The sequence below is a fragment of the Apis cerana genome, linkage group LG9 (genome assembly GCF_029169275.1).
Source record: "Apis cerana isolate GH-2021 linkage group LG9, AcerK_1.0, whole genome shotgun sequence".
Lineage (NCBI taxonomy): Eukaryota > Metazoa > Arthropoda > Insecta > Hymenoptera > Apidae > Apis > Apis cerana.
The window spans coordinates 8,126,540-8,154,451 of record NC_083860.1 but is presented as its reverse complement, the minus strand read 5'-3'; the positions used below and the strand labels follow the sequence as shown (position 1 = coordinate 8,154,451).

General features: G+C 43.3%; 1 protein-coding gene across 1 annotated transcript in view; it reads right to left on the bottom strand.

Moving 5' to 3' along the window:
- LOC107992419 (uncharacterized) overlaps window positions 1-27,679 on the bottom strand; it is a 46,981-nt gene extending 19,302 nt beyond the window's left edge. Inside the window, exon 1 of the mRNA XM_062079415.1 lies at window positions 26,365-27,679. Within this exon, the coding sequence (XP_061935399.1) occupies window positions 26,365-26,490 (126 nt within the window). The 5' untranslated portion in view covers window positions 26,491-27,679. The remainder of the gene's footprint in view (window positions 1-26,364) is intronic.
- Between the last annotated feature and the right edge of the window lie 233 nt (window positions 27,680-27,912).

Genomic DNA, 27,912 nt, shown 5'->3' with positions numbered 1-27,912 from the left:
CCACTCGCGTTTAATCAAGATTACGTGCTTCTGGTCTCGAATTCGCCCGTGAAAAAGAATCTTTTCACGTTCAGGCCGGCGAACGTTTTAATCTTTCCTGCGAATCTCGGACGAATTTCCAAAAAAATTTCCCTTTCGCGCGGAGACACGTCGGAAATTGGTTAAATCTTTGATATAAGTTCCAGTTGGATTGGAATCGGAAAAAAGCGAATGATTCTCACAATTTTCTAAGAATTTTTTCCGCTGTTTACAGTTTCGGAACAAAAGGGAAAAAATATAGCAGAAAATATAACCGTGAATTTATATAATCCGCATTATACGTTCCAATTCGAACAGAAGATCTTCTCTATTTTTCATGCGCAGTTTCTACCGACGAATTGGATCCGTGCAAGTCCAATCCGCTTTCGTTCGTCCCTTGGGCGGTGTGCATGTACCCACCACAGATAAGATGAATTGTCTTACTCCTCTCTTGTTCCCCCTCAAAAAAAAAAAAAAATAAAAATAAAGAAAGAAGAAAAAAAGATCGAGGAGACGCGAACATTGCATTACGTTTTATCTAGAATCGCGACGCGCAATTTAATCCGAGTTTACGCGGTCGGCGGTTGAAAACAAGTGACGCGAAAATTAATCAGGTTAATTCGACTTGGTATCAATTCAATATGATGCTGGCCGGCGGAAACGCGAACGTTTGGTTTTGTTTCGTCCGCAACCGAACTGGCATCGTTCGCGGGACACGTGTAATTGTACGTAATGGTCGGAACGATGCGTTTGAACCCGGTGGATTAATCAAATCGGCCTCGAAGCCGCACGGTTCAATATTTTCCGACCGATTAGACGACATCAATTGCCATTTTCTACCTGCCACCCTCCTCCCTCGCTAATTTTAATTGTCCGCGAATTTGTGGATTACACGAACGCACGATTGACAAGCGTGGATGGAGCCTCGTTTCGAGACTTTCCTCCGCGTGGGGGTGAATTTAATCATGGGGGCAAAGTATTATATTGCTCGAGAAGAAAAACTCCATCTGTTCTTCCCTTCGAGTCAAGCTTTTTCTTCGCGCATCTCGTTCGTTATACCTTTTCCCGTCCGTCCGTTTCGATTTTCCAAACTGACTATACGCTATACGCGTCGTTTATCAAGCAAGTGAATTAACAGGAATCGTGATCCGCTTCATTAGCTACGTCGTAACAAGGTTGTTTTCGGAGGGGAATCGAATCTGCCGTTTAACACAGTTTTCCACAGATCCGGATTTCATCGGTTTATAACCTTTCGCTTTCATCGCGAGCTAATAGTAGCTTTATAAATTAATTTAGATAGTTAAAATTGGAGAATCGTATAACGAATCCCCGTTCAATCAAAATAAATCCCATAAACGGGAAATCTCTCGTTACGGTGTAAAATTGAGATTCGACGGCGAGAAGCTCCAGCTTCAAAATGCCGTTTGTTTCGTCCCGATATCATTCTCCGTTTCGAAGATAAAATACAATTTCGCGCGATCCCCTATCGCTGTGCTCGTCGCGCGAGCCAACTTTTTGCTCCCACTATTCCAATCCTGGTGGTCAGCGACAGACGTCGAATCAGCAGTTTTTTCCCCCCTCTCCCCCACTATTATCCACTGCAAGTGAGTACGCGTTCCACCAAGGATATGTAGGTCGAGCCACTACACCGATCCTTTCGGAATTCGCCATTCATGCGGCCTCCCCGCATATTTCGAACGTTTAAACTTTCGAAACTTTATATCTCGATAACCGATTGAGATATTGGAACGGGACAAAATGCGTTTCAAAGGGTAGATCTTTCTCTCTACTTCGGCGAGTGTATCTTTATTAAAAATTTCTACATTTCTTTCTTCTTTCTCGGTGTTTTTGTTTCGTTGAAAATATCGTAATCAATGATGCAATAATTTCATCCGAAATGTTTACGTTCAAGAGATGTTTCCTTGTATCAATTGCGCATTGAAAGCCGTTTGAAATTAATACGATCGCTACTTGACGGATGGGTATTTTGTTCGTTTGATATCCGCGCAGCTGGAAAGTTGGAAAGCTATTCAATGCGCGAGATCTGAATTGTGCCCGGTCCCGGTTGTACAAGAACCTTTATTTATGCTAACTAATGCCGAAACGATTTGCATACGGAGGTGGATCTCGCATGATTTTCCATGAAACAGAAATAGAGGGGCAGGGAAAGGGGAATGGAGACGACTCGAATTCCTCCCTTGTCCCCGGGATCTGATATTAAAATCTTCGCTTCGCCAACATGGTATACACATCGAGTGTGAGATTTTCCCATTGTTTTGTTATCCTTGTGTTTAACCGCGCGGAGACCCGCGAATAAATTATATTTCCGCGATCCCCGGAAAATCTCGGATGAAGGGGAGACGATTCAACCTCTCGACAACACCCCTCTTAGGAATCCTCGCCACGTTATTTCCTTGCTGATTATTAGAAGATCAACGTCCCACGCTCGCGGCGTTTTTGAATTTTTACTTTACGAGTGTTCTGGATTCTCTTTCTCTCTCGAGTATCGATCGAACGAACAAAAAGAGGGAGGAAAAATGATTTTGGATAAATGGATACAAGATCTTTCGATCTTAACATTTTTATTCCTCGAGAAAATACAATGAGGTGAATGACTTGTTCTTTTCCTTCCTTCCTTCTTTCTTTCTTTCTTTCTTCGATATTCTTCGGAATATTCCTAGTGAAGTATTGGGAAATTTTACTCGCTTGTTTCTTCTTCGAGGTAATAATGGTATATTATTTCAAGATATATAACTTTATCCTGGGAACCTCTTTCATAAAACCATGAATGATGGAGACATTCGAGAGTTTAACATCACGATCAATCATTCCCCTCTCTACTCCCTCGATATCAATTTATCTTCAGATCTTCCACGTATCTAAAGGCTCGCATACGTAATCCTGCAACAGTTCTAAAAAAAAAAAAAAAAAAAAAATTGAGCCACGTACAATAAAACGGCACGCGCGACAATGCCGCTGCGTTTAGACGTCCCTCGTATTTCTCAAAAAAAAAAAAAAAAAAAAAAAAAAGAAAAGGAAAAAAAGAAGGGATTTTAAGGCTCGGTAAAAAAGATAAAGGTTATGAACGCGTTAGGAGAGAAAAGGCTTGGAAAAAGGGGGTCGCAGGAAGCGCCGCCCTCTTTCTCGCTAGCTGTTTTTAAGCGCTGACCCCACACGTCCATAAAATGCACTCCACCAGCAACATATTGAGGCAATATCGGTGAAATTTCACACGACGTGAGCAGAAGTCGTTACCTCGCTTTACTCCGCTAATATTATCAGACAAGGATTTCTCCACCCTTCGACTACGAAATGTCCCCATGTTCTGCCCTCCGGATAAAATATCATCGTTATAATATTAAGAAATCCTGCTTTTGATCATAAAAAGTGTTTCGTTGGATCGGAAAGTTTGTCGAAATTTTCCCTCTCGTCTCGTTCCTCTGCAATCGAACTCGAGAACGGGTCGAGGAAGATTAATTTGCCCATTTTCTCGAATTTTTCCATTTCTTTTCTTTCCCTCCCCATCTACGTGGTAGACCAACGTCATCCTCGATTTTGCGCCCCTTGTTGCCGTTTAAACGTATTAAACACACACCATTACCCAACCACGTTAGGATTAAATCTGCGCCCGATTGTTTGCTGAGACTCAACTTTCTTCCCCGCCTCTCGCAACACGCGATGTCCGAAGTTGTTCGTTAAGAAGTTATTAAGATCCTCTGCCGTGCTGCTTCTTCATACTTTACATCTAGTCTACTTAAAGGTGTTCCCTCGCTGCCTCGATAAACTTTCGTATAATTTTGCCGCGGGTCCTCGGCCCGTTTCAAGGGGCGAATCAATCGAGCTGTTTTTTAAGAAGAGATACAACTTTTATAATATTCAAACTGGTCTCTTAAGCAGACGTACCATTTATCTCTTTCTTCCTTCGATCGTTATTTAATCTCTATTTACTTTATTTTCGGCCGTTGCCGATCGCATCTGGAAAACCTTTCCTTCTCACGGAAACGGATGGACAGAGAGAGAACGGACCGGTCAGCTTAACTTGGCAATCCAATCAACGTGCGCAGCCTAGTGCAAAAAGTTTGCGTCTGAGGCAGGAAAAGCGGGGCGACATGGATCGATCAGATCGATAAAAGAACTTGGCGAGATCTTATACTTCGTGTATGGAAAAGAGTCAGTCGTGGTTGTCCATGAAAACGACAATTTCCCTTTCAGATATTTATCTTTTCTTCTCTTCGAAACGAGAAATATATTAAATGTTCTCGTTACGTAACAGATTGCAACGGTTAAAAAAAACACGCCGTTCGTCGATTTAATAGACACTAACGACTAATAATTTCGATTAGAATATATATATATATACCGCGCAACGATCGTCGACTTGGAAGCTCCTGGAGCGTTTCTCCCCCCAATTTCGTCCCCGCGATTTCACGGCTGATGATCCTCGAGTATCGAGTTACTCGATAAAAATGGATTAAAGGAAAGCACCCTCTTTTCGAGAAGAAGAGGGTAAATATATTTGAAAATACGGAGGGAGGGAGGAAACATAATCGAAATTTGTGTCGCATAGATAAATTCTCGTTGTCGAAGAGCATCTCGTTAGAGAGAGAGGGAGGGTGGAGTGGAATTTCCATTCGATCGAGAGCGTTCGTACAATTGTTTTCCCCGTCGAGATGGAAAGAGAGCCGGAAACGCCTAATCTTCTTAGTCGGGGAAGATACGAATCGACGGTTAGAATTAAGCGACACCAGATATTGCGAAACTTCTCTGATGGCGTCCCGAAACTGCGTTGCAGGATGAAAGAGAACACGAGAATCGATGGGGTTAAGTACTTTCACATCGTCGAGGGAACTTGCGCAATTAGTGACGCGCTTCCGGTACCCATTACGCGATCTCGCCATTCGAATCTCGCCGTTCGAATCATTCGATAACCAATTTTCGTTTCAACGCGTGTGCATGTTTTATATGAAGCAAGGATCGAAAGGAAAAGTTTTTTTGGAAAATTATTTTCTTTTATTCCGTCCGTTCGATTCTGTTACGAAGCTATTATGAACGTTTTTCCTCGAAAGAGGGATTGCCCCGAATAAATATATCATACTGTTACGTGACGTTTCGATCAAAGGTTTTTCAATTTATAGATTGTTCTTTTCTCCCCTCGTTACTCTTTTATATTAGTATCTCCTTTATTTTTCCTCGAACGAAGAAAAAGTCCTCTTCCTTATTTATTCCTCGATGCAAAAGGGAGTTAATTATTTTGAGCCTGAGGATATCTCCTATACTCCTCCACGCGAAAGTGGAAAAATGGAATATTTTTTTCATTGCGAAATGAAATGATGAGATATGGAAAACGAAGACGGGAGGATCGAAAGAAACTAATTAAAATGACTAAAAAATTGAAAGATTCACCGAATACAATCGTCCTGCCTCTCCTTTGATCTCTTTTGGGGATCGGGATCAAAGTCGCAACGGAGGAGGAGAGGGAAGAAGCGAGGACCTGTTACACACGCCTTGGTGGTCGATCGAGGGCGAAATAAAGGCGAAGTTGAAGCGGCACTTGACCGATTCGAGGGAATTCCAGGATCTCTGGCTCGCCCCTATTTTCGACCGGGCAACGTTTTTAACCACGCGGTGAAAAAGTGCCGGGAGGAAAGACGAAAACTCGGAAAGCTCGGTTGATTGAATCGCTGGGAGTCGAGTTTAACGATTAATGGAAAGGGAGGAAGATTCAAGACAAACAGCGAATCATGAACGTTCGATACACCCGGTATAAAAACCGGTGAAATAAAAATTTTCAGCTTTTTTTTTTACGACAGACGTCTCGGTGAGTGTATATAACTCGAGGTATATACACACGTATTTCTCAAACGATGAAGCTATCTTTCACTTTAACCAAATGGAACCGAACTTTATATTCTCGAAGGAAAGCTTCCTCGAAGAAATGGTGAAATAAAATGGAAGTTTCTGAATACGCTCAAGCGAAATATTGATTCTCGATTAAATTGCTGTCGGTTGTCTGATGCGTGGAGGAAAGTGGAGGAAACTTTATAACGTTTAATATACGCATTTTTATCTCCATGTAATAGACACCAAGTTATCTCCATCAATTTTTCTAACTTTTCACCGGCAATATCAGTCAATCGGTTAGATAAGAAAATCAGTAGATAAGAAAATTCGTTCCAATCAAATTATTCGAAATTTTTCTACTAAAGATAATAGCAAAGCGACAATCATATTGAGTTCGATTTTCTCGATGAACAATTTTCAAAGAGTAGTATGTTCACTAAAAGACTTCGAATAAGTCATTTATCGAGCAAGATATAGCTTTTACTTTGCGAATGATTATTCGAATATCAGTAAAAGTAGTAGAGGAGGGAAAAAGTCGCGCTTTCAAAATATCAAAGCAATTAATGTTAATAACGATAAAAATATCGTTCTTTCGCGTATACAATATTTTCGATAAACGAATAATGCGGGATAAATGTGTTCAAACAAATCTGTCGCGGTTTACCGCGTCTGACAAAAGCATGAATTTTCTACTTGAAATCGTGGATATTAAAATTACGGATATATTTCATATTAACCACGGAGCACTTTCGATAATTTTCGTTGTGCCCCTTTTTGTACGATGCAGATACAATACCCGTTAATATCCTAATCCCGTGCCCGTTCCCGTTTTATTATTAAATTACCAAAGAAATTTAATCCGTCTGTACCTTTGATTCCCGCATACATTCATCCGTGAAATTTATTTTACAATTTTAAACACAATCGGGCATATTGTCGCTTGAGCTTTGGTACAACGTTATTCGTTATATTCTTCTTTATATTTCGTTTCATTTCATCGAAGATCCTATATAGCAAAATTAAGGGGACAGAGGGTAGAGAAACGTTTTCAGAATTCAAATCTCACGAGAATCCTTATCAACGCGTGTTCGTCAATTTGTGGAGGAAATCGAGCTTTTGACGTATCTTCGAATTTTCCAAAAATAAAAGGGCACAAAAAAGGGATGCGTCTGAATGCAAAGTTTTTTTTTTATTTCTTTTCTCCCTCTCTTTCTTTCATTTTCGACCCCTTTTCCTATCTGGTCCTCGTTCGACGAGTATCCTTTCAATGTAAAAAAAAAAAAAAAGGAAAAAAAGAGAGAGAGAAAACAACTCGAAAGAAGATAGGTCGATAGTGGTTGTCAGTCACGTTTAGATTGGATTCTGAAATCCGTAGGTACGGAAATCGACAATGGACGCATTTCGTCGGCGATCCACGCCGTTTCTTCACTCGTCTCTGGTTATCGAAATCCTCGAGCTCCCTCGTTCGTTTCACGGTGGAATCGTGGACGAATCGAGTGTACCCAATTTATATCGAGGCAATCGAAGTAACAGCTTTTTCACAAAATACGGGATACAGAGGAAGGGGAAGGAAAAATTTTCATCCATATTTTTCTCATGAAAAATTCCATTTCTACCTCCCTCGCTCCCGCGAAAAGAAAAACATACCGAACAATTGTCGTTGCCATTGGCAATTATTCTCTCTCGAAAATTCCATCGATTGAAACACGCGCCTTGAAGTAGCAGTTCTCTGGTAATTTCTTCGTCCCTTTCTTCGTTTCCATTTATTTCATTCAGAAAAAAAAAAGAAAGAAAGAAGGAAAGGAAAAAGAAGCGAGTGCAATGGTGGGCGAAATTTGAAGCTCGCATGGCGCGAACTCGCGAGGGCGTCGAAACGCGAGCGAGCGAGCCGAGTCGTTTATTGGTCTCTCGGGGAGCAATTACGCGGTAGTAATTTCCGCGCCCTCCTCCACCGCGAACAACATATTCCCTCGAAAACTTTTTAGCTTTTAGCTCGGGGACAATCGCGTTACGAGCCCGGACCGGACGCTTTGGCAACAAACTCGCCCTCCCTGTGAATCGCCTCCTCCCAATGTAAATCTCGCAACGACGACGACGACCCTTCTTCTCCCTTCGTTCATTTTTCCAGCGAAAGCGCTCGCCTCTTTTCCCCCGAGGGAAAAAGTGAACGGTCGAGATGAACGCAAACACAGCGAGCTGGCGAAATACAGGAAAAAATGATGAATGTTTGACGCGGTTCGCGAACAACGTTGCGGGGCATCATCTTGGTCGGCGGAACGTCGTTTATTTTAGAGCTACGTGCGCGGGCAATGAGAAAATTTCGAGACGGTGGATATAATACCGGTCTCCTCGAGGGATTTCCGAAGGAGGGAGGAGGGGGCGATGAAATTTATCGGACGATATTCCTCGATCGGGAAGGTACGGATTCCGCCGCTTGAATATTTAACAGATTTTCAAGTTTTCGTCCTTGGCGGAAGGAGGGGAGGGGGAGAGCGATTCAGGGAGCCGGCTCTCAAACGAGATCCGCATTGAAACTCTTGCCAACTTTTGAAGGGGCTACGGCGGCGGCAACACGCTACACGATCCCATTACTCCTCCGCTCCTCGGCCCATTATTATATTTTGTATTTAAGTAAACTTCGATGGTTGCCTCGCTCGGCTATATACCATAACGATTCTGGGAGAAGAAGAAGAAGAAGAAGTTTGCAGAATGGAAGAAGGGAGGCTTTTCTTATTCCATCTCCGTTTCGTCGGCGATGGGGAATCAAATACTCGCGGTCGCGTAAAACGATCCCTTTTCGGCCTCCCCCTCCGAAGAGAGCAACCATTCAAACTTTCTTCCTTCCCCTCCCCCTCCATCTTTATCCCTCGCGCTCCCCCGATACATCGAATATTTTTGCAATTTTTCGCAACCGCGCAGAGGATAAAACTTGGCTAGGAAAGAACAATATACTCGCCTCCCCCTACCTCCCCTCTTCCGCCCCAATTTCTGTGCACACGCGATCCGATATGATATTTCTGGCCCAGAAACTGGAGATGGATAGAAAAATTTTTCCCGTCTTTCGTTTCGCCACGTTTCCGGTTACGTTACCACCGAGAAAAACCAGCGAGTAAAAAAATTATTCGAAGCTTCTTTTTCTCCCCTCTCTTTGGTATCCCGCGCGAACAAAGATGCGTTGTGTTTTCACGGTATAAAAAAGGAAGGGAGGGGAGGGAAAGCGGGTTGGTTGAGGAAAGGAGAAGGGGAGGGACAGTTTTCGAAGGTAGAAGAGCCGAGTTGGAAACAACACATCGTCTTTCCGACGACGACGACGACGACGACGACGACGCGCTTATTAAGATTATAAATTAACGCGCGTCACCGTCCACTTTTCCAGGTTGGGGAGGATGAAAAACGTATCCATTCTTCATCGTTGGGAAACGCGTTAATTCCGCGCTCTTTCACCGTCTCTTCACGGGGCGTTGAATGTTTTATGCGGCCCTCTCTGTTCGCGTTCATCCCGCTAAGAACAACACCATTCATTCAACGGTTGAATACCCGTTCAACACCCCCTCCCTCCCCTCCGTTTCTCCCGCGAATACGAATGGAAATACGTACGTGTGCTTCGAACAAGGCCCTAATCAACCCGTACATACGGATGTTTAACGCGACAGAAAGCGGGTTGATGACGCGGTTGATGCAGTCTCGATTTCGGAGAACCGAAGCCAAGAATGGCTTTGCTCAAAAATTTGCGCGAAACTGGGAGGAAAAAAATATTTTCGTAACACATCCGACAATTTCTTTCGACGAAAGGTTGAAGACTCGGTGAACGGGGGTAAAAGTAGTTGTGGAACTACTCGTAGTTATCGAGAAAAAAGGGGGGAAAAAAGAAAAAAACGGCGAACGCGACCAGGTCGTAAAGGGTGAAATCCTTTCAAAAGTTTCAGCGATCGGTGGCAGTATGTTCGGCTTTAAAAAAACTTGAAACTCTCCCCCTCCCTCCCTGCTGTGTGGAATCCTACGATCTTATTAAAGCATCGTCCTTAAAGTTTCTAATGGTTGTCGGGAAGTTAAATGAAAATTTGTAAGCGCCTGCAAAACCTCCAGAGGGACGTGCTCTCTTAATCTTCGACGCGGTGCGAAACATTTTGTGCCCGGGGATCTCCACCACCGCCATCCCAGCTTACCGTATATATAAATTTTTATCCACGTATTTCACGCGCTTGCGATGATTTTCCCGATAATCGTAAATCGATCCTTCTTGAACGTGTTGGAAAATAAGATACGATTCGTCCGAGATTCAAATTGGAAATTTTCCAACGAATTCCAGCGACTTTAAATGCTCCTCTCTCGAGTTATCCCTGAAAAATGGCGCAACACGAAACCGTTTCCCACTTTTCAATAAAATTTCGCCTCTCTCAAAGGATCAAATCGACACGAATAATCGCGAAAACTTAGAAATCTCTCTTTTCCTGCTCGAGAAAACTCGTCGACCGGCGCCCTACCAAAACGAATATTCGCGTGCATTTGGTTAAACACGAACGAGACAGAGTGCACAATAACTACGATAACTACGAGCTACGAACGGTGATTGCGGAGGTAAATGGGTCGTATGTAGGCCATGGGACTCGAGTCCTTGCGCCTGTCGCGCAACACGCGCGCTAGACCTATATTATTAGGATGGCCCCCAAGTTCGCCTTCCGCCGCCGCGGATGCTTTTCCACGCATCCCTTCCGCCCGAATTTATGACCCAACTTCCGCCGACTCACGCCATTAAATGCCACCAGCTCTCGCTGACGGAATTCCGGATTTACCTGCCAGCAAGACGACGACTCTTGGATTTATCGTGTCGCGACTGCGATAAGCCGAATCACGACTTTGCGACTTCTTCGTGTAACTCTGCGAATTTTGAGTCTTCTTTTTTCCCTTTTTTCGAACGAACAGTTTTTCGCGAGAATACTCTTTCTTCCCTTCCTTTTATGATAATTGGAAGATCAATATCGAAAAATAATTTTACCATTTTATCGGGATATTTTATTCTCCCCCCCCGTTAAAACTTCAATTTGAAACACTGCGTTAACGCGAAACTCGAATTAAAATCTCGAAATTCGATATAACGTTTGTTAAAAAAAAATATTCGATCAACACTTTTTCCAGCTTCGAAACGCGGAAAACGAAACATTGACGAAATAAAAGTTGCGCAAAAATTTTCCTTGACACAAAGATTCGATAAGCTTCGGCCAGCCCCTTGCTACGCTCGTAATACATTAATAAGGTCACAGACTAACGTGCACCGATGCAATTGCCCCGGCACCCATGACCTGATTCTACGAATTAAGTAGCTTCCGATTATTAAAGCCGGCCGTTATGACGATTTGTTGTTGCACAGTTTCCATTGGAAATGCATTTTCAATGCGGCCGTTCGCTCCTACCCCCTCCATCCTTATTCCTCGTTGCGTGCACGGAAATAATCGTACCTTTTCCGCGATTGTAATCCGTAGATTTGCCCCGTCGTTTATTTCCTTTCCTTTTTCCTTTTTCTTCCAAACTTCGATCCTATTTTATTTAAAAAGACGAGATGTCAACCTCGAGATCGAAGAATACAAGATCGGTATTGTACTAGCAGATACAATAATCCCCGTTGTACTCGTCGCCTGTCATTACGTATCTGTACTTAATGCACGCCTTATCGCGTGCAACCGGTTGCACACGCCACGGATGGAAAAATTTTCTTCGCTTTGTTCCGAGAACACGGTCGGTGCACGCGATCTCCGCGCGCGCTCCGTGTCTCGTTTGACATCGACGTTAACCCTCTTACGTTGACCCTCCTCCTTATCCGGATCGGGAAAATGTAATCGATTCAGCGCGGATTATCTTTTTTTAACCAAGTTTTTAACCACGTTTCGAATGGTTGAGGCCAGAGAGTAATCGCTCGTGTATTATTTTACGAGCGTACGTATATTTACGGCCTTGCACGATATATATATATATATATGTACTTTCGGTTTTAACGCCCTGTGGGATCCATATATCGTTCTAATATGCCGGCGTTGCCAAATATTGGTCGGGTAAGCTATCGATATAGAGTTTATCGCAAAATCGAGGCTTCGAGCAGTTTAATAAAATTACCAGGCTCCCCCCACCTAAACCACCCAGTTCCCTAATACACTCTCCACGACAAGGGTAATGGCTCATTCTATTTGTGGGGTCGTTCCCACCAATACTGCGTCTATATTCGAGTTACTATCAACTCGAGTTACTATGATAATGGATATTCTCTCTCTCTCTCTCTCTTCGTTATCGATCCTGGATCGTTAATATCGTCGCGCGAAACCTCGTCAAAATATTCGGGTAAAACGCATTTTTCCACGAAAGATAACTTCTTCCTAATCTGGATCTTGGATAAATAATTCTCTCGGCGGAAGATTAAACATCCTTACGGGGGAAAATGGACGGATACATTTCACATCGTCCGATGTAATCGTCGACGGCTTAACCCTGGATTAACATCCTCCGCCCGGAACCCTCCCTTGAATCGTTTAATTCGCAATTCAGCCCGGTGTCTAATTAGATAATTAAATTAAGTCTTGGTTCCTTGGTCGAACCGTGGCGGATCTTTTGATCGTCTCAAGCTCGCTCTTAATCTCTTGATAGAAACCTTCTTGTCCTCCACGGATAACCCTCCCCTTCGGATCCCAACAGATTTATAACCAATTCTCCAATAATCGAATAAACTCGCGTCACGGTTAATTATCGGATCCTCGATATTTCGAACGCTCTTGTTTCGAAAGTAACGGCAATCTTGATGAATTTCGAGGTGACAGGGCGAGAAATCCTCGTGAATCGTTAATTATGAATCTCCTCCGCGAATGGAGCCAATCAACCGTTCCGAAACTCGCGTTGACGCGTTTCTACATTTCATATTGAAATTGACGAGATATTTAGGAGTCAGATTAATTATGTTTAGATTAATTTACCGAGTGTAAAGTGGGATGGGACGAAGGGAAAGATTAAAACTTATCCTCTAAAAAATCGTCGATTTGTATTTTGAATAATTCAACAACGATTGCCGTGCGATAAAATTTACCTAATCTTTCTGAAGAAGAAATGAGAAGAAATTTGCCGAAGAATTAATAGAGATGTGTAAGAATTAATAGAGAGGATTAATAAAATTCCTCGATGAAGATGAAACACTGTTTCAACGCGATTTAAATAGTTACGAAGCATCTCCTACTTATTATCCAATTACTCGCCGCGAAATCGGGATATATCTGGCAATTAATTTCACGCGCGCGGGGGAGGGGAACAAACCTCGCAGGATTCTCCGCTCTACAAGGTTAATTATTCAAACTGATTAATCGTTCTGTAATTACACATTCAGTCCAGGTTCCATAAAAAAAAAAAAAAAAAAGAAAAAGAAAAAAAGTTCCTCGCTGTCCTTCCCTTTCTGACAGACACTGCAATTAATATCGCGTTATCTTCTCCGCTCAACTGCCTCTCTTCTTAATTATATTCTTCTCTCGATCCTTAGAAATTCCTCGAATCCAATACAAAAACTCCTTTTCTCAATCGATGGGGAGGAATCTCCTTTTTTAATTCCCTCTCGTTTTTAATTATTTCCGTTTCCTCCACTTATTTTCATCTCGTCTCGCCCTCCCTCCTTGAAACAATTGAAAGTTCTTAACCGTTATTAATATTAAACGAATCAAGCGTTATCAAACGTTTTCCAAATCGTGAGCAAGAAGTAATCCTCGCGCCAGCGATTCGTTAAACGCGATCGTTAAACGTCGAACCGGTATCCGTAACGACACGCGTCGTCATGTTGAAAATGCATTTCCATTTATCGCGAACACACTGACCCACTTTCCAACCCTTTCCACAATACGTTCCACATTACCCGCGTTCGATACGCGACCCTCCCCCCCATTGCTCCTTTTCGCCCGGCTTTTTAATTCCTCCCAAACCATTATTCCTGTCCCGCTATTGTTCATACCTCTGCATTTTCCTTCCCCCGTTTTCCGACCAACTTTATCACGATTATTCTTTTTGGAAGAGGGGGAGATCGTCAAGCAAGAGAATCCATCTCTCTCGCGAGTTATGGAGATTCGTCGAGTCGAACCGAAATAGGGAGGAGGAATCGTCATCAATTAGGCGAATTCTATCGAGTCCGCCATTTCGAAGCCAAGACATCAAGAGAGGCGAGGCATCAAAGCGAGTCAAAGCGACGAGTCCTGAGGGATACATCAGAGAGGATCCAAGCTGCTCTAGGCTTGATATATTCCCATTTCTGTACATCGATTTCAATGACTCGCCCCTTCCAAACCGTGGAATAGATGATTAATCCGCGATGCACGCGAAATCTCCTTTCTTTACCTTCGCTACTAATTCATTAAAAATCTTAGCGATTTTCTACAGAGTGCATTTTACTTCGGCTGCTATCTTTTCGACCGATCGCCGATCGATCGCGAGAACGGATAGAAGGAGAGTTGGCAAAGTGATTCGAACGAAACACGCGGCAAAACTTTCCGCGGCAAACTTCCTGTGTATATGCCGGAATTCATTAACATTCATTAGTTCCTTAGGCAAACGTTGGAAATCACGATGTAAATTAATTATTATTTACCACGAATCCCCGGCAAAGGTTGAAACCTGTTCGAATAATGCAGCAGTAGTCGTCGTCGGGTGATTGATGCGCGATGACTGATCTTCCGATAAAAAAAAAAGAGAAAAAAGAAAGGCAGAGGAAGTCGACTATTGTCGACCGATGGAATGAAAAATTTCGTTTCTTTTTTATATTGCCTGCATATTACGAGACGCGTGTTTCGTAACGTTTTTAACGTGCCCTCGATTATCACCGGCGTGCATCAACCATTGTGAAATGTGGCTCGTTTGCATGTATAATCCCTGGCGAAAATCTCGCGTTACAACAAATCCATTTATACATATTCAGAGGGAGAAAAATCCATCTCCGTGCGTAAACGTGTCATCGAATCGAGAGGATTATTATGCCGGAAGTAATTCTGTTTCTTTATTCATCGTGTTATTTAATAGTGGTACATTTAATAAATAAACGCGATAATAACGCGTAAGATATTAATACCAGTCGACACAATGACGTACGAGCTTTAAGCAAATTTGTCTCTTCCGGCTTCCATTTGTATTATTAATGGAATAAAAATCTTTTTCACCTTATATAAGCGTTGATATTTGAAACGGTGAAAAATAACAGATCTGATAACAAACAGATCGATGTTAATTAATCCGCAATTATGTATAAATTTGATACGATAAATTTGCGCATATCGCGTTTCTTTATATTATAGAATTTAGATTAATTTAATAGACGAGTGAAATGAATTTGAACGAAATGAATATAGAATAAATAACTTTTCAACTGGATAATAACTGGAAATTTGCGTCATTGTACTTGGGTTCATCGACGTAACAAACTTTTCCTGCGAACGAATATAAAATAATATCCTTCGTTGACAATTAATCCCTAGGAAACTTTATTTACGACGTAATATATCGTAAATATTTCGAATTTCGATCAATTTCGACAAGTGATTTTAAGATGATTCTATTTTCTATACGCGACGATCAATTTACGCATAGTGCAAAAGTTTGAGCAGAATTTCGATCAATTTAACAGACCCCCTCCCTCCCATACCCGATTACAGGATGACACGTTTGGGTCACTGATTAACAAACTTCTCGCGCGGGATGACGCACTCGAATATAGGACAATAATTTTCAACGACCGATAGTCAAACTTGACCGGTGTTTCCACGGTTCCATCATCGCTTTCTGGTGAAAAGTTGAGCCTCGAAACCACGGGAAACCCGAAGCTAAAAGCTTGCTGCTTCCCCGACTCGTCTGGAAAATGTTTCATAGCTCAACGAGAGGCTTTCAGCCGAAACTTTCAACTCCTATAGAGTTACTCGTGTCAGGAAAATCTTTCTCTCCCCTCCCCTCCCCCCTCGCCTGTGTTCCTCCCTCGCGTACAATGTGCACGTTTGTAAGTGTCGATTGTGTTCACGGGATATAGGAAGAGGAAACGAAAAGAGGAAAATCGAAGTTTGATGGGCGGGCGAGTTATGGATCCTTGCAAAAAAAAAAAGAAAGAATTTAAAAAATAATGGCGCCTTATATTTAAAATTGTTCAGTAATAACGATATTCTATTTATTTGTTTATCTATTTTTCCTCCCCCGATATTTCCTCGTACGCGAATCTTTTTCGTTTAAAGAAATATTGGCGCGGAGTGGAAAAAAGATGTTCGAAACAAATGTGTTCTGCATCGATCGATTTGAAAATATTCCAAAAAGAAGAGAGAAAAAAATATTAATACACAAAGTTTGTGCACAGGCCATGATTCCTTATAAAAATTGAAACGGGATAAAATTTTTTCGTTCGGTTGTTTTTCTTTTTTTTTTGAAAATTTTTCGATTACGAATGAAATTGGATAATTCTGAATTGAATACGAATATCGATAAGAGATTATTCTACTCGCGATGCGTTTCTACACGTGCAGGGGAGAGAAAGGTACTCTTTTAAATATAGGATAGGATCGAAAATAATTTTGGTCAAAGACAGGGAAAATTTGCGCGTATCCCTGCTCGCTCTTTTAATCTCGATTCGTTCGCGATGCCTCTCTCGTCTCGTGAAATCAAAACCGCGGCTTTTACCGTCCCATTTCTCTTTTCTCCTCCCTCTTTCCCCGCCCCGTTCTTTTTTCCGCCAACACGCGGCACGAAAATGCGAACGAATCAGTATTCACCCACGTACCTGCCTCGTGATCATAATCTACAAAAACGAAACCCTTGGAAAAATGGAAGCGTGCCGAGTTTCCCCAGTTTCGTTCCCTGGAACGGACGAAACCTTTGCCACGACCGAGAGTCGAACGAGACGAGACCGTATCCAACGGCCGAAATGAAAGAGCCAGCGTGAACTTGCGCGACTTTTTCACTTCGTGCGAACAAGTTTTTCGCGCCAACCAAGAATTTGCATGCATTTCCTCCCGACTCGAAAGTTTCGCGTTGCGGGGACATTACTTACCGACTTATTTCGTTTTCGCGCGTCTTCCCCAACACTTCCCCTCCCAACCGGGCAAAACAACCGGAATTATCGCAGAAAACTTGTCATCTCGCGTTGTCGCGATTTCACGGAGAGTGTAAAGACGGGAATATATATATAGAGAGAGAGAGGGGGACAGAGAGAGGATCGAAAGAGGATCGAGAGATGTACTTAGACGAAAGGAGGAAATATTATCCCCCCGGCGGAAGAGCAAACAACTTTCTTCGGCTAATATTCGGGGGGGAGGGCTTGTTTACAAGGGTTAAGCAAAGAGCAAATATATCGTCGTATCGATTCGTCGCAGTCGAACGAATCGAGATCGCATCGTCGCCTTCGAAGATCCCTTCCTCCTCTGTTTATTCGCGTCCATTTTCTCAAAGGCACGAGTGAGGAAAGTTGGAGGAAAATGGAGGAAACAAGGAACTTTATAAATGTCCAAATTATTTAAAGGATCGAATCTCGAAGGGAAGTTGGTCGTTGGAGAAGTTTGAAATTTCGGTCTTAATTTTATTCGTGCTCGAATCTCGGCCTCCTTCGAGCGCGAACCTTCTCGCTTAAAACTTATCCACTTCTTCCTTCGTTCGATCGTGATTCAGAGTATATCCTTCCGATAAAACTCTGTTTAACGAAAAAATATTCCCGAATAAAAGAGAAAGATAGATTAATCGCTGATCCTTTAACAAGTTTTTAAAAGTTATTCTTCCAATTCTTTTCTTTTTCTTTTTTTCCTTTTTTTTTTTTCTTGTAAAATAGCGCAACTTGTAGACTCGCGACAAGAGCGAGCTTTTGGGAAATGAGATTCCGAGAGAATGAGATAAACGATCCCCTCCTTCTCTCCGAACGGAAAGTTGGAGAGAGAGTTTCGGAAACTCGGAGGGATTTTATTTCGGCTATCTTCGTACATAGACTCGTTCGCGCTGTCCATCGCCAATTTTCTTTTTTTCCCCCCGCCTCTTTGCAATCCTCTCATCCCGCAAAATCGATGAAAGAGTGTATGCAATCTGATAAGAGGATCGTTCGTTTGATACCCTTGAAAACAAGAGCAACGCGGTTTACCAAAAAATATTCCCTGGAAAAAAAAGTGCGGCGATTCGTCGAGCCATCATCGAAATCCTCTTCGAATCGCGTGAAAAATACGCTTCCTCTTCCTGTGCGGAAATATACGTGAGAGAAGATTACATCTCGTTAACTTGTCGCCCGTTTTGTCGCCGATAACCCGAGGATTGCCTCTGTTATTTTGGAAATATTTGAATACGTCGTTAGAGCTGTACATCTTGGATGAAGACGGAATAAAGCTTCAACGCGTACGTGTAACGTTTCAGCTTTTAAAAACGTGAACTTATTACGCGAGACTATAAAGAAGTGAGAAGCGGTGGAACGTAAACGAGCGACGATATAAAATTTCCATATTTAAATTCTTCTTACGATTTTCTCGGCCATTTTTACGAATCCTCCATGTTTTAATTAAATATCTCCTTTCGAGTCTCCGATTATGAAGAGACTATAATGATGGAGAAATATAATCTAATTCTATCAAACTCGAAGAAAGTTCTATTAAAGACTAACCAAAGAATTTATATTTAACGTATAGATAAGGAGATGGTGTATATATATATATACTTATCCATTTATAATCCAAAATGTCGCAAATTTTATTTTTTCCGAGGAAGATCAAAGATGTTAGACGTCTTATAGATAACAGAGTATCGTTTCTCGGTAATTAACCTGTTCGAAGGATGATCAGAGAGGAGTATACGCCATCAAGTGTACACGTCGTATAAGATGGTGATCGATAGCGGAAAAACCACAGAGGGCAGCTTTCGTGAAAAAAGACAGGGATCAAGGGGGGAGAAAAACGTTGGGTCCACTCGAACGGCAATACCTAGTTCTCTCTAGAAATACTGGAAAAAGTTTTCATCGTTTCCCTCTTTCCATCCGTTCCGAGTGACACCAAAACCCCGTCGGCTTGACTCCGTTTTCACCGGATCGAACGTGTCTCTCTCTCTCTCTTTCCCCTCTAACGGCGTGGAAAAACACACGAGGGAGAAAGGATGAAATCTTTCCGCGCAAAATTCTCATCGAAATGGGATATCCCTGTGCCCTCTCTCGCTCGATCCTTCAGAGTTATCCAGTCGGAGGCATCGATACCCTTCCTCGATCTTTCCTGTGTATAAAGTTTGAGGCGGTGGCAGATTTCCTTTCGAAAAGTTTCCTCGAAAAGGGAGGAGAGAGAGAGAGAAATCTGCTGGAATTCTTTGTAAATTGAATCGTGTCGCGTTCCACGTCACGCGCTCGACACGCGTTACATAAACACTCGGTGCGAGGGATCAATGACTCGAGCACACCCACCATTTCTGCTGAATGAGATTCTGGGCGGATCGATGCCAATTATCGAAACAATCTTATCGGCGAACAGTCAGGTTACGCAATGAAAATCGCATGCCCCTCGTGAACGAGGGGACGGAACGTTTATTGGAATTAAACGACTCGGAGTCTTTTATTTCGCAGCTTCATAAGCAGCCAAGTAGATAGTCGTTCGAGTTCAGTAGGAGACAAGTATTCGTGTACGGAATAATAGAAACTCTTTAAAACGCGAACCTCCTCCTCTTCCCCTCTCTCTCTCTGTCGATGAAGCTACTTTTAAACGCTGTAAATCTTGCACAATCTCCGCCGATTGCATATCTGTTCGAAGGGAAGCTCTTCCCCTGGATTCACCCTACTTCAAACTGGAACATAAAATAGACTCGTGGTAATTGTCAGATATCCTCCTCAACGGCGCTAATAAGTCGCAATAAAATCCGAGTCGCAAAAATAAAAGCTGGTCGACGAGGGATCGATACGGCATCCTGCTTTAAAATTCGATTCATCTTCTTCGACTTTCGTTCGAACTTCGTAGAAAAGAACACTTTCGTTTCGAGAATACGCGTCATTTCAATATTACAAATTATTACAAAAAATAAAAGTCTGATAGCGAAAAGAAAAAAAAACGATCGATTCTCGTCGATATCGATCCTCGAGAGGATTTCTCGTCGAGTTTAAAAGATTTCGATTGACGCAACTCCTCGCCTTCCATTCCTCTCTCCTCTCCTATTTTTTCTTTCTTTTTTTTTTTTTTTTTCGTTACAATGGAAAATTCATCGCGATAAGACTTTTTATTCAGCCGGGTGTGGAGCACACGTCGAAAGAAGAGCCCCAAGACGTGCCGAGGTTCCAATAAATCTGCCGGTAATCCCGATCGATCGGTGGTGGCCGCAAAGAAAGCTTGCGTTTTCATGCAGCGGTGCGGAAACATCGAATTCTTTCCCCGCCAGTGAAAAGCGGTCACATTGGCGACGACACCACGCTCCCTCCTCCTCCTTGCCGCGCGTGCAAGAAAGAGGCGAGCGTCATCGCGTTACACGAGACTCGCAACAGCTTGCCCATAATACGGGGGACTACAACCGACTTTACTCAACGAGAGCTTTAACACGAGAGCGAACAATTCCTCACTCGCCCGCTGAAATTTCTCCTGCTCTCCGCCGAAAGGCTTTTATCACCCGTCGGGATCTTGGGAAGAACTTTCGCGATCAATTGTACCGCGCGTCAATTTGCGACTTTTGCACGCAGCTTTCCCTTGCTAATGTTTGCTCGGAACTACACCTATGGGACACCTTTTCTCACTCTCTTTCTCTCTCCTTCTTCTAAACGCGAGGAACGTTTAAAAATCTCGTTTAAAAATCATCTTTTAAGTGGTTTTTTACGACACGCGTAATTGCGTGTCCTCCATTTTCTAGATAACTTCTTCTTCTAAGTCGCTTCCTCGACCTTAAAAGTCATCTTTTAGAGGTAGTTTTTTTATTATGCTCGCTTATGTATTTTACGTGACTTTTTTTCCTTCTTCTTTTTACTTTCTTCTTTATTCTTTTAAAGAATCGTATGATATTTTATATTCTATTTCGGATTTCAAAACGTTTTACGAGAAAAATAGGTATTTTTATTATTTTTCGTGTTTAAAATACTTTCTTCGTCTCTCTTTTTTATTCGTACGTATTTGATACAACAATTGCAGAGAGTTTTTTTTCTGGAGAATCTTTCGAGGAGAAGAAAATCTGGAAATAATAATATAATTATCTATGGAAATATTCAACGAAAGAAAAACCTTTGAAAAATATTCCTCAACTCCGCAAAAACCTCGTTTTCGAACTGGAAAATCAGGATGGAAAAGCAAACGTGCTAAATCACCACTCTATGAACCGTTCGATATTCAGAGGACCTTGTACCAGATATTTCTGACTCGGCTACCTTTACACGAACTAATTACACTACTCGCCAATTAATTATTTTCAAAAGTGCATTTTACGCGCAATAAACGTTGGTAAACGTTCAATTTATCAAATCTCTCTTTTTCACTCTCTCACTTTGCCCATATAAATACGTAATTCCACTTACAATAAAAAAAAAAAAAAAGAAAGAAAGAAAAGAGGAAAGAAAAAAAGGAAATTGAATATTCCCCTGGCGGAGAAGGATTAAGAAACGCGGCAGTAGGAAAATTTCCCCACCAGGCCGAACTGATTGCCTTTCACAGGGGCGCGCTAGCTAAGAGAAGGCAGAGCTGGCTTTGAAACCAATTCCGCAACAGCTTGCCCATAACTCGCGGCGGCTTCTCGCGCAATATATTCGGTACATGAGCCTTAAATGGAATTTATGCTAATCGACGCGGTGCAACCTCTGAGGCGAAACTCTAAACAAAAGCGGGGGGGTATTCGCGTCGATTCGTCGTGAAAAAGGAAAAAAGAGAGAGAAAAAAAAAAAAGAGTTGAAGGCGCGAGGTGGTGGCGCGTTCAACGAGAGGGCTCTCCCGATGATTTTCCACTCCTTCTCTCTCTCTTTCCCTCTCTCTCGAATCGAGTTGTTGCTTCCGTCTTTTTCTCCATGATTTTCTATCGGAGGAAACTTTATTACCAGGGAACAATTACCGAGCCGAAACTATAAGGCGTGAGAGAGAGAGAGAGAGAGAGAGAGAGAGAGAGAGAGAGAGAGAGAGAGAGAGTAATTTAATGGCCTTGCCTCCGGCTTTGATTCATTAGCGATCCCGTAACAAAGCAACCTCGTTGACGAAATATTATTTCCCCTGATTATATAACTCGATGAACCGTGTATCTCGCTTCGAGGAGGGGGTGGGGAGGGGAGGGATAAATGTTTCGATTTCACGAAAACGGAAACGTGACGCGCCGATGTTTCCACTCGAATCGGGCTTAAAATTCTTCTGGGGAATTATCCGCTTGTTATTTTATCATTTATAATTATTATTCCCTTATGAATTTTATCGTCTGTAACTGCGAGTAATAATAATAATAATAATAATAATAATAATAATTTTCAGTTATCATTCTTAAATTAACTTTTGCTTTTAAATATTGAAAAGAATTGCACGGTCGTGAATCACGGAATAGAAGCCGAGAGAGAGAAAGAAAGATAGAGAGAGGGAGAGAGGATAAGCCGAAGCATGAGGGCCGGTTCTCAGTGCTACTTCCATTAGAGTCCCAAGTTCATCGTTATGATTGAAGCCAATATAACGTAGCAACGTACACATAACATTAGTTAAGTGACGGGTGGGCGTTTTACATCCACAATATAGAGCCCAATTGCGGTGCTCTGTGATCGATGTTGGTATAAGGCCAACGGATTGGAAAGTTTACCCTGTCTGACAATGCCAACGCGAAATTGCCAACATTTGCGGAAGTTTCAAAACCGGTCAATTCTACGTTGAACTTGTCACGTGTAACGTATTCACGGCTATGAATGGTTTAACAATTTGACGCGAGAGCAATGAACGCGATTGAAAATAAAACAAAACTTGTTCATTCCTCGATGAAACAACGGCCGAATGATACACAACCTTCCTTTATCCCGATATCCGAATATACGGGCGGCCGTTGAAAAATTTCAAAAACAGGGAAAACAACACGAAGATCCACGTTGATGAAACGAAAGCGAGAGAAAATATGGAATCCGTTAGCATCGATAAGTTAAGAACCTCCTTCTCTTCTTTCTTTCTTTCTTTCTCAATCTCCTCTCTGAATAACGATAAATGAACGCGAATAATCGTTTATCTCGGCGAGCCTATCGAAAGTATATCCACTTTTCCGATAAGGGGTCGATAATTCGCGAGAGTTTCGCGATATCGAAATTTAAATCGCGAATTCGAATTCAACTTAAACTTAACTTGAACTCGAAACTCGTTACTTCCGCTTATACGTGTACAACGATTCCTTTCCTGGCGGCCGACTTCTCGGCAACGTTTTTCTCGGAAAAATCAAAGCTCGCACTTGTTCCGGGGGCTGTGAGCTTATCCTGTCCAAAAAGGGAGGGGAAAGAAAAGGGACAAAAGAGGAGAGAAGAAACGGAATACACGGTTAAGCGCTAACCTAGTTGGAACTGCAAATGCGTTAGTTGCATTCACTAACGCGACTATATCACCGGGAGAAGGGGGGAGTTGCAGCCAATCTCGCGTCCCAACGGTTTGTCCACGATTTAAGCAACTGCCCTACTTCGTTTCTTTGTACATCCGTTGCCGAGGAAAAAGATTTCCGTCCTTTGAGAATTTCGCTAATGCGCCCGATGCATCTCGTCGTCAAAGTCGAGCGACTTTCGTTTTGTATCTCCGTTATCTCGCCACTCCTCTCCGCGGATCGAACCCCTCCCCTCTTTGCTTCCCGAACACTGGTCCAGAGATAACCGGGGTCACTTGGAATTCTTCTTCTTTCAATTCCTCCAACGATCGCTACATAGATTCCCGCTTATCTCGAGCAGAAATCTTTCCGTAGGAAGATTCATAGATTCGTGAAAATTGTGTACATCCTCATCAAATTCGAGAAATTCGATCGTAATTTAAACCACGTCCGTTTTTTCATTCGATGCATAAATTTTGAAAAGGTAACGAATTCTTAAATTTATATTTCCAGGGATTCCATACTGAATCTTCAGCTGCCCGATAATCTCGGGCCGTGTCTTCGATCGTCTGCGAATCCAAGATATTCCAATATATGGGAAGGAGAAAAAGAGCGGAGAGTTATTCTCGATAAATATTTTTCCGCGCAATCTGGCCCGATTTCGCTCGCGTTTCCGCCGCTTATTCATCGCGCCCGTGGTGAAAAAATGTTGGAGGGCAAAGAGGGAGACAGAGAGGGGGAGAGAGAGAGAGAGAGGGTGCATCGAATCGTGTCGATAACGGAGCCAGATACGAATTACGAAGCTGTTCGACTCGGCCATTTAAATTATAGCTGCCACTTAATGCGCTCGCTACGAATAACCAGAAGCCCGAACGACTCGACAACTTCGTAGAGGCCGCGTGCCAGGAACTCGTAATTGTTTTGAATTAACGATACTTTAAGCTATACGGACGCGGCTGCTGCTACGAACCGCTTATTCAACTTTTATGCTCGATTCGGAAACGGTTTTCTAAAAACCGTCCTCCTCTTTCGAATATTCTCCACGCGACGGATTTTCCTTCTCTCTCGAATTCTTCGAATTCAAGATCCCAGTGTAAAATGAAACGTCGGATTTTTCGAGCTCGAATATCTCTATCGTTTGTCAATTTTAATTTTCTGGAAAGGAATCGCGAACTCTCCCTAAACAATCGGGAAAGAACGATCGGAAAGCCGATTAATCAAATTTCCATCGATATTTCATTCGAGCCGGGGATATATTCGAGTCATTCGGTCGCGCCCGATAAAAATCGTGGCGGAAAATTGCGTGGAAACATCGAAACTGGAGTATCGATTATCGCAGCCAAGATGTCAGACGGAGTTTCGGCACATGCGAGCGTGTGTGCGCTCGGATCCTATGTTGCCCGTCCATTAAAAAAAAAAAACTCAAATCTGACCCGATTCTGGAAAACGCGACGGCCTTCCCTATTGAAAACAGTTTACTCTCCGATGAAACTCGCGATACAACGCAACGTGATTTTTATCTATCAAAGTTGAACAGGATGGCAACAGGGGACGGGGGGAGGGGAGGGGAAGAAGGGATGATCGGGCAGAGAGCGAAAAAAAAAAAACAAAACGAAAGAGGGAAAAAAGAGGAAGAGAAAGAGAGGAGAGGAAGGGGAAAAAAATTCTTCCATCTTCTCTGGTGTGAAATTATTTTTTTATTAATCGACCCGGGGAGGGGGAGGGAGGGGAATAAAGGGTGGAAATAAAAATGGGAGAAAATCGTGGGCGACGGCTATTTCGAAAACGCCGCGACTCGTCCACGGTGTTATCGATATTACATTTATCAGCGAGAGAGGTCGCGTCGAACCATCCTTTCCTTTTCCACCCTCTTTCTCGTTATTTTTTTTTAATACGCCGTATTTTCTCCTCGATGATATATGTATATTTTTGTTTCCGTGAAACAAGATGAAAAAAAAAAAAGGGAGGAAAAGGAGGATAGAAGATAGGTGGCGAGCTGTCACGGTACTCGAATTCGCGAGAAACGAACACCGCTTGTTATTGGAATCGTATTAATCCGGAGAGGAGAGGCGAGGCCGAGACCCGTATCTTTTCCGCGATAAATTCTCGGCGGTTGGCAGAAGAAAAAAAGGTTACAAATCATCGCGGCTCCCGCCGTGGATCTTTGCATTTTCATTGGGGCAAATCGCGATTTCCTGTTTCTCTCTCTCTCTCCTTCTCCCTTTCTTTCTCTTTCCTCTTTCTCCCCGTGCAAATCGATGATCAAAATCATTGCACGCGCGTTGACGCTCTCCACGGAATGAAAATAGAAATGGGGAAAGAAACAGAACCCTTCGATATATTTCATCCCCGGGTTTTAATGGCGCTTCGATTAAACGTCCCCGAGAATTTGAGGCACGAGCAGCTCGCCCATTATTTTACGAGCGTGTGGATTCTTGCCTGTATAGAATTTCCGATTCGTATCGTGGAGGGGTTACGAGTACGTTCTAAGAAGGAATGTCTTGAGACGATGAGGGGAGGAAAATACACATCCTTTTATCTCTTGTTTAATCGATCGAGATCTTTCCTCGAAATCTAACCATTTTGAATAATCAACTCGAGTCGAGTTGAAGAGATCGATTATTGATCTCCCGTGGACGTCGTTTCTCGATCGATTAATTGTCCCAAAATAATCGGGAAGAAGTATCCGGCGCCAACGTTACGTGACGAGAATACGATAGAATGGAATTAAGGCATTCTCGAAACATGGTTGGAACGTCGGCGACCGAGACTAAAAATAAAAGAAACGCGCGAGAAGACGTTTTAGAGAAATTAATAAAAAGGAGGCGACGCATCGGATCCTCCCCTCGCCTTAGCGAAGAAATATCTCGGAAGACGGCGAACAACGATTCGTCCCAATTACAGTATTTTCACGATTGGACGCGTCGATCGAGCGGATGGACCGCAGGAATCCGCGATTACGTAATCGTGGGAAGAAGGGAGCAAATATGGGCAGAGAGAGAGAGAGAGGAGGGGACTTACCTCGTTCAAATCGATCTCCTCTTGGGAATTCAGGTCCGGACACTTGAGGATCGAATAGTCCGCGTCGACCGAATTGTCGGCCCTCGTGACACCGGCCAGAATCAGCATCACTAAGCACCACTTCATCGTCCACGATGTGTATATCCGCCGTTTGGAATACCTCCAAAGTCCCGTGTTCCTCTTTCCCGTCACGCGCGCGCCAAATCAATCGGCGGGGGACGCACGCTCCAGGCTAGAACATGGACGCGTTGATCGAGCGATCGTCGATCGTTTTTTTTTCCTTTTTCTTTCTCCCTTTGCCCGCTCGCCTCCTCCTCGGATCTTTCGAGGATTTTCGTCTCGACCCTCGAAACGAGAGGGGAAAAACGGATCTCGAAGGAAGGAATCGTTGTACACCCGGATCCGGTTGAATTTCTTCTTCCAGGCAGAGGAGGAACAACAATCGTCCCGTGATTCAGCGCGACCGCTGATTCGGTATGGCGACGAAAACGAGAGGCGACATCGTAAGCCGCGTCTCCACGACTAATATTTTCCAACCGAGTCACGCAATTCCCCCCGTTTCTTCGTTTTCTCTCTCTCTCTTTCTCTCTCTCTCGGTCGCTCGCGCTTCTGGAACGATTTAATTGAACGCCTCGCTCATCCCCGCGCCGCTCCGTGATCGATGGCTCAACGCATCGCTTTCGATCCGCTCCCCTCTCTCTCTCTCTCTCACCGATCTTCGCGAAAAAGCTCTGTTCCCGCGTACGATTCCTCTTATCTTTTATATTATCCTCGACCCTTTGGTCGAGCTGGCATCGTAAGCTCGATGGTGCTCGATGGAAGGAACGATCGATACAGGCCCTCGATGAACTCGGTGTCACTTATCGGTAGCTCGTCAGGGCTGCGCGCATTTTACTTCACGATTTTATTCCTCTTACGAATTGTTCCTCCGGTAGAGGAATCACGAGAATGATAGAAAGTCACGGAAGTTATCCGATGGAAGGAGAATCGTGGACGATCTTTTCTTCCGTAACATCCAAACCTCTCTCTCTCTCTCTCTGTTTCTGGATCTAAAAATTCGAAAGATCCAGCAGGACGGAGGAGAGGAGAGCGAAGAACGCACTTGAAAACACTGAAGAAAAAGGAGAGAAGAACCGTAACGCGATTTATCGACGAGGTTGACCGTGGATCGCGATGCACTTGGCTGGAAACTGATGATCTATGTAAGTGGTCCCGGTGACGGAGAGCGATCGAGAGAGGAGGCAGGGATGTGCACGCGGCGCAGTCGTAGGGCACTCTGGCGTTCCCAGTCTGGTTTGCTGCTCGCTTGGTCCTCTCCGCGTCCGCCCGTCCGTCCGATCGTCGCGACGCCTTCCTCGCGCGCGGAGAGGGGAGCGGGAAAATAAGAATGGACGCGAGAGAATCGGTGGATTATTTTATTGGCGGCGATCGAGGGGGGCGGGGGGAAAGGAGAGGTGTCGTTCTTTTTGCAACGGGCAAAAGGGAATCAATTTTTCGAGGAAAGAAACGGGAAACGTGGTTCGCCTCTCTCGCATCCCGGGACGCGGA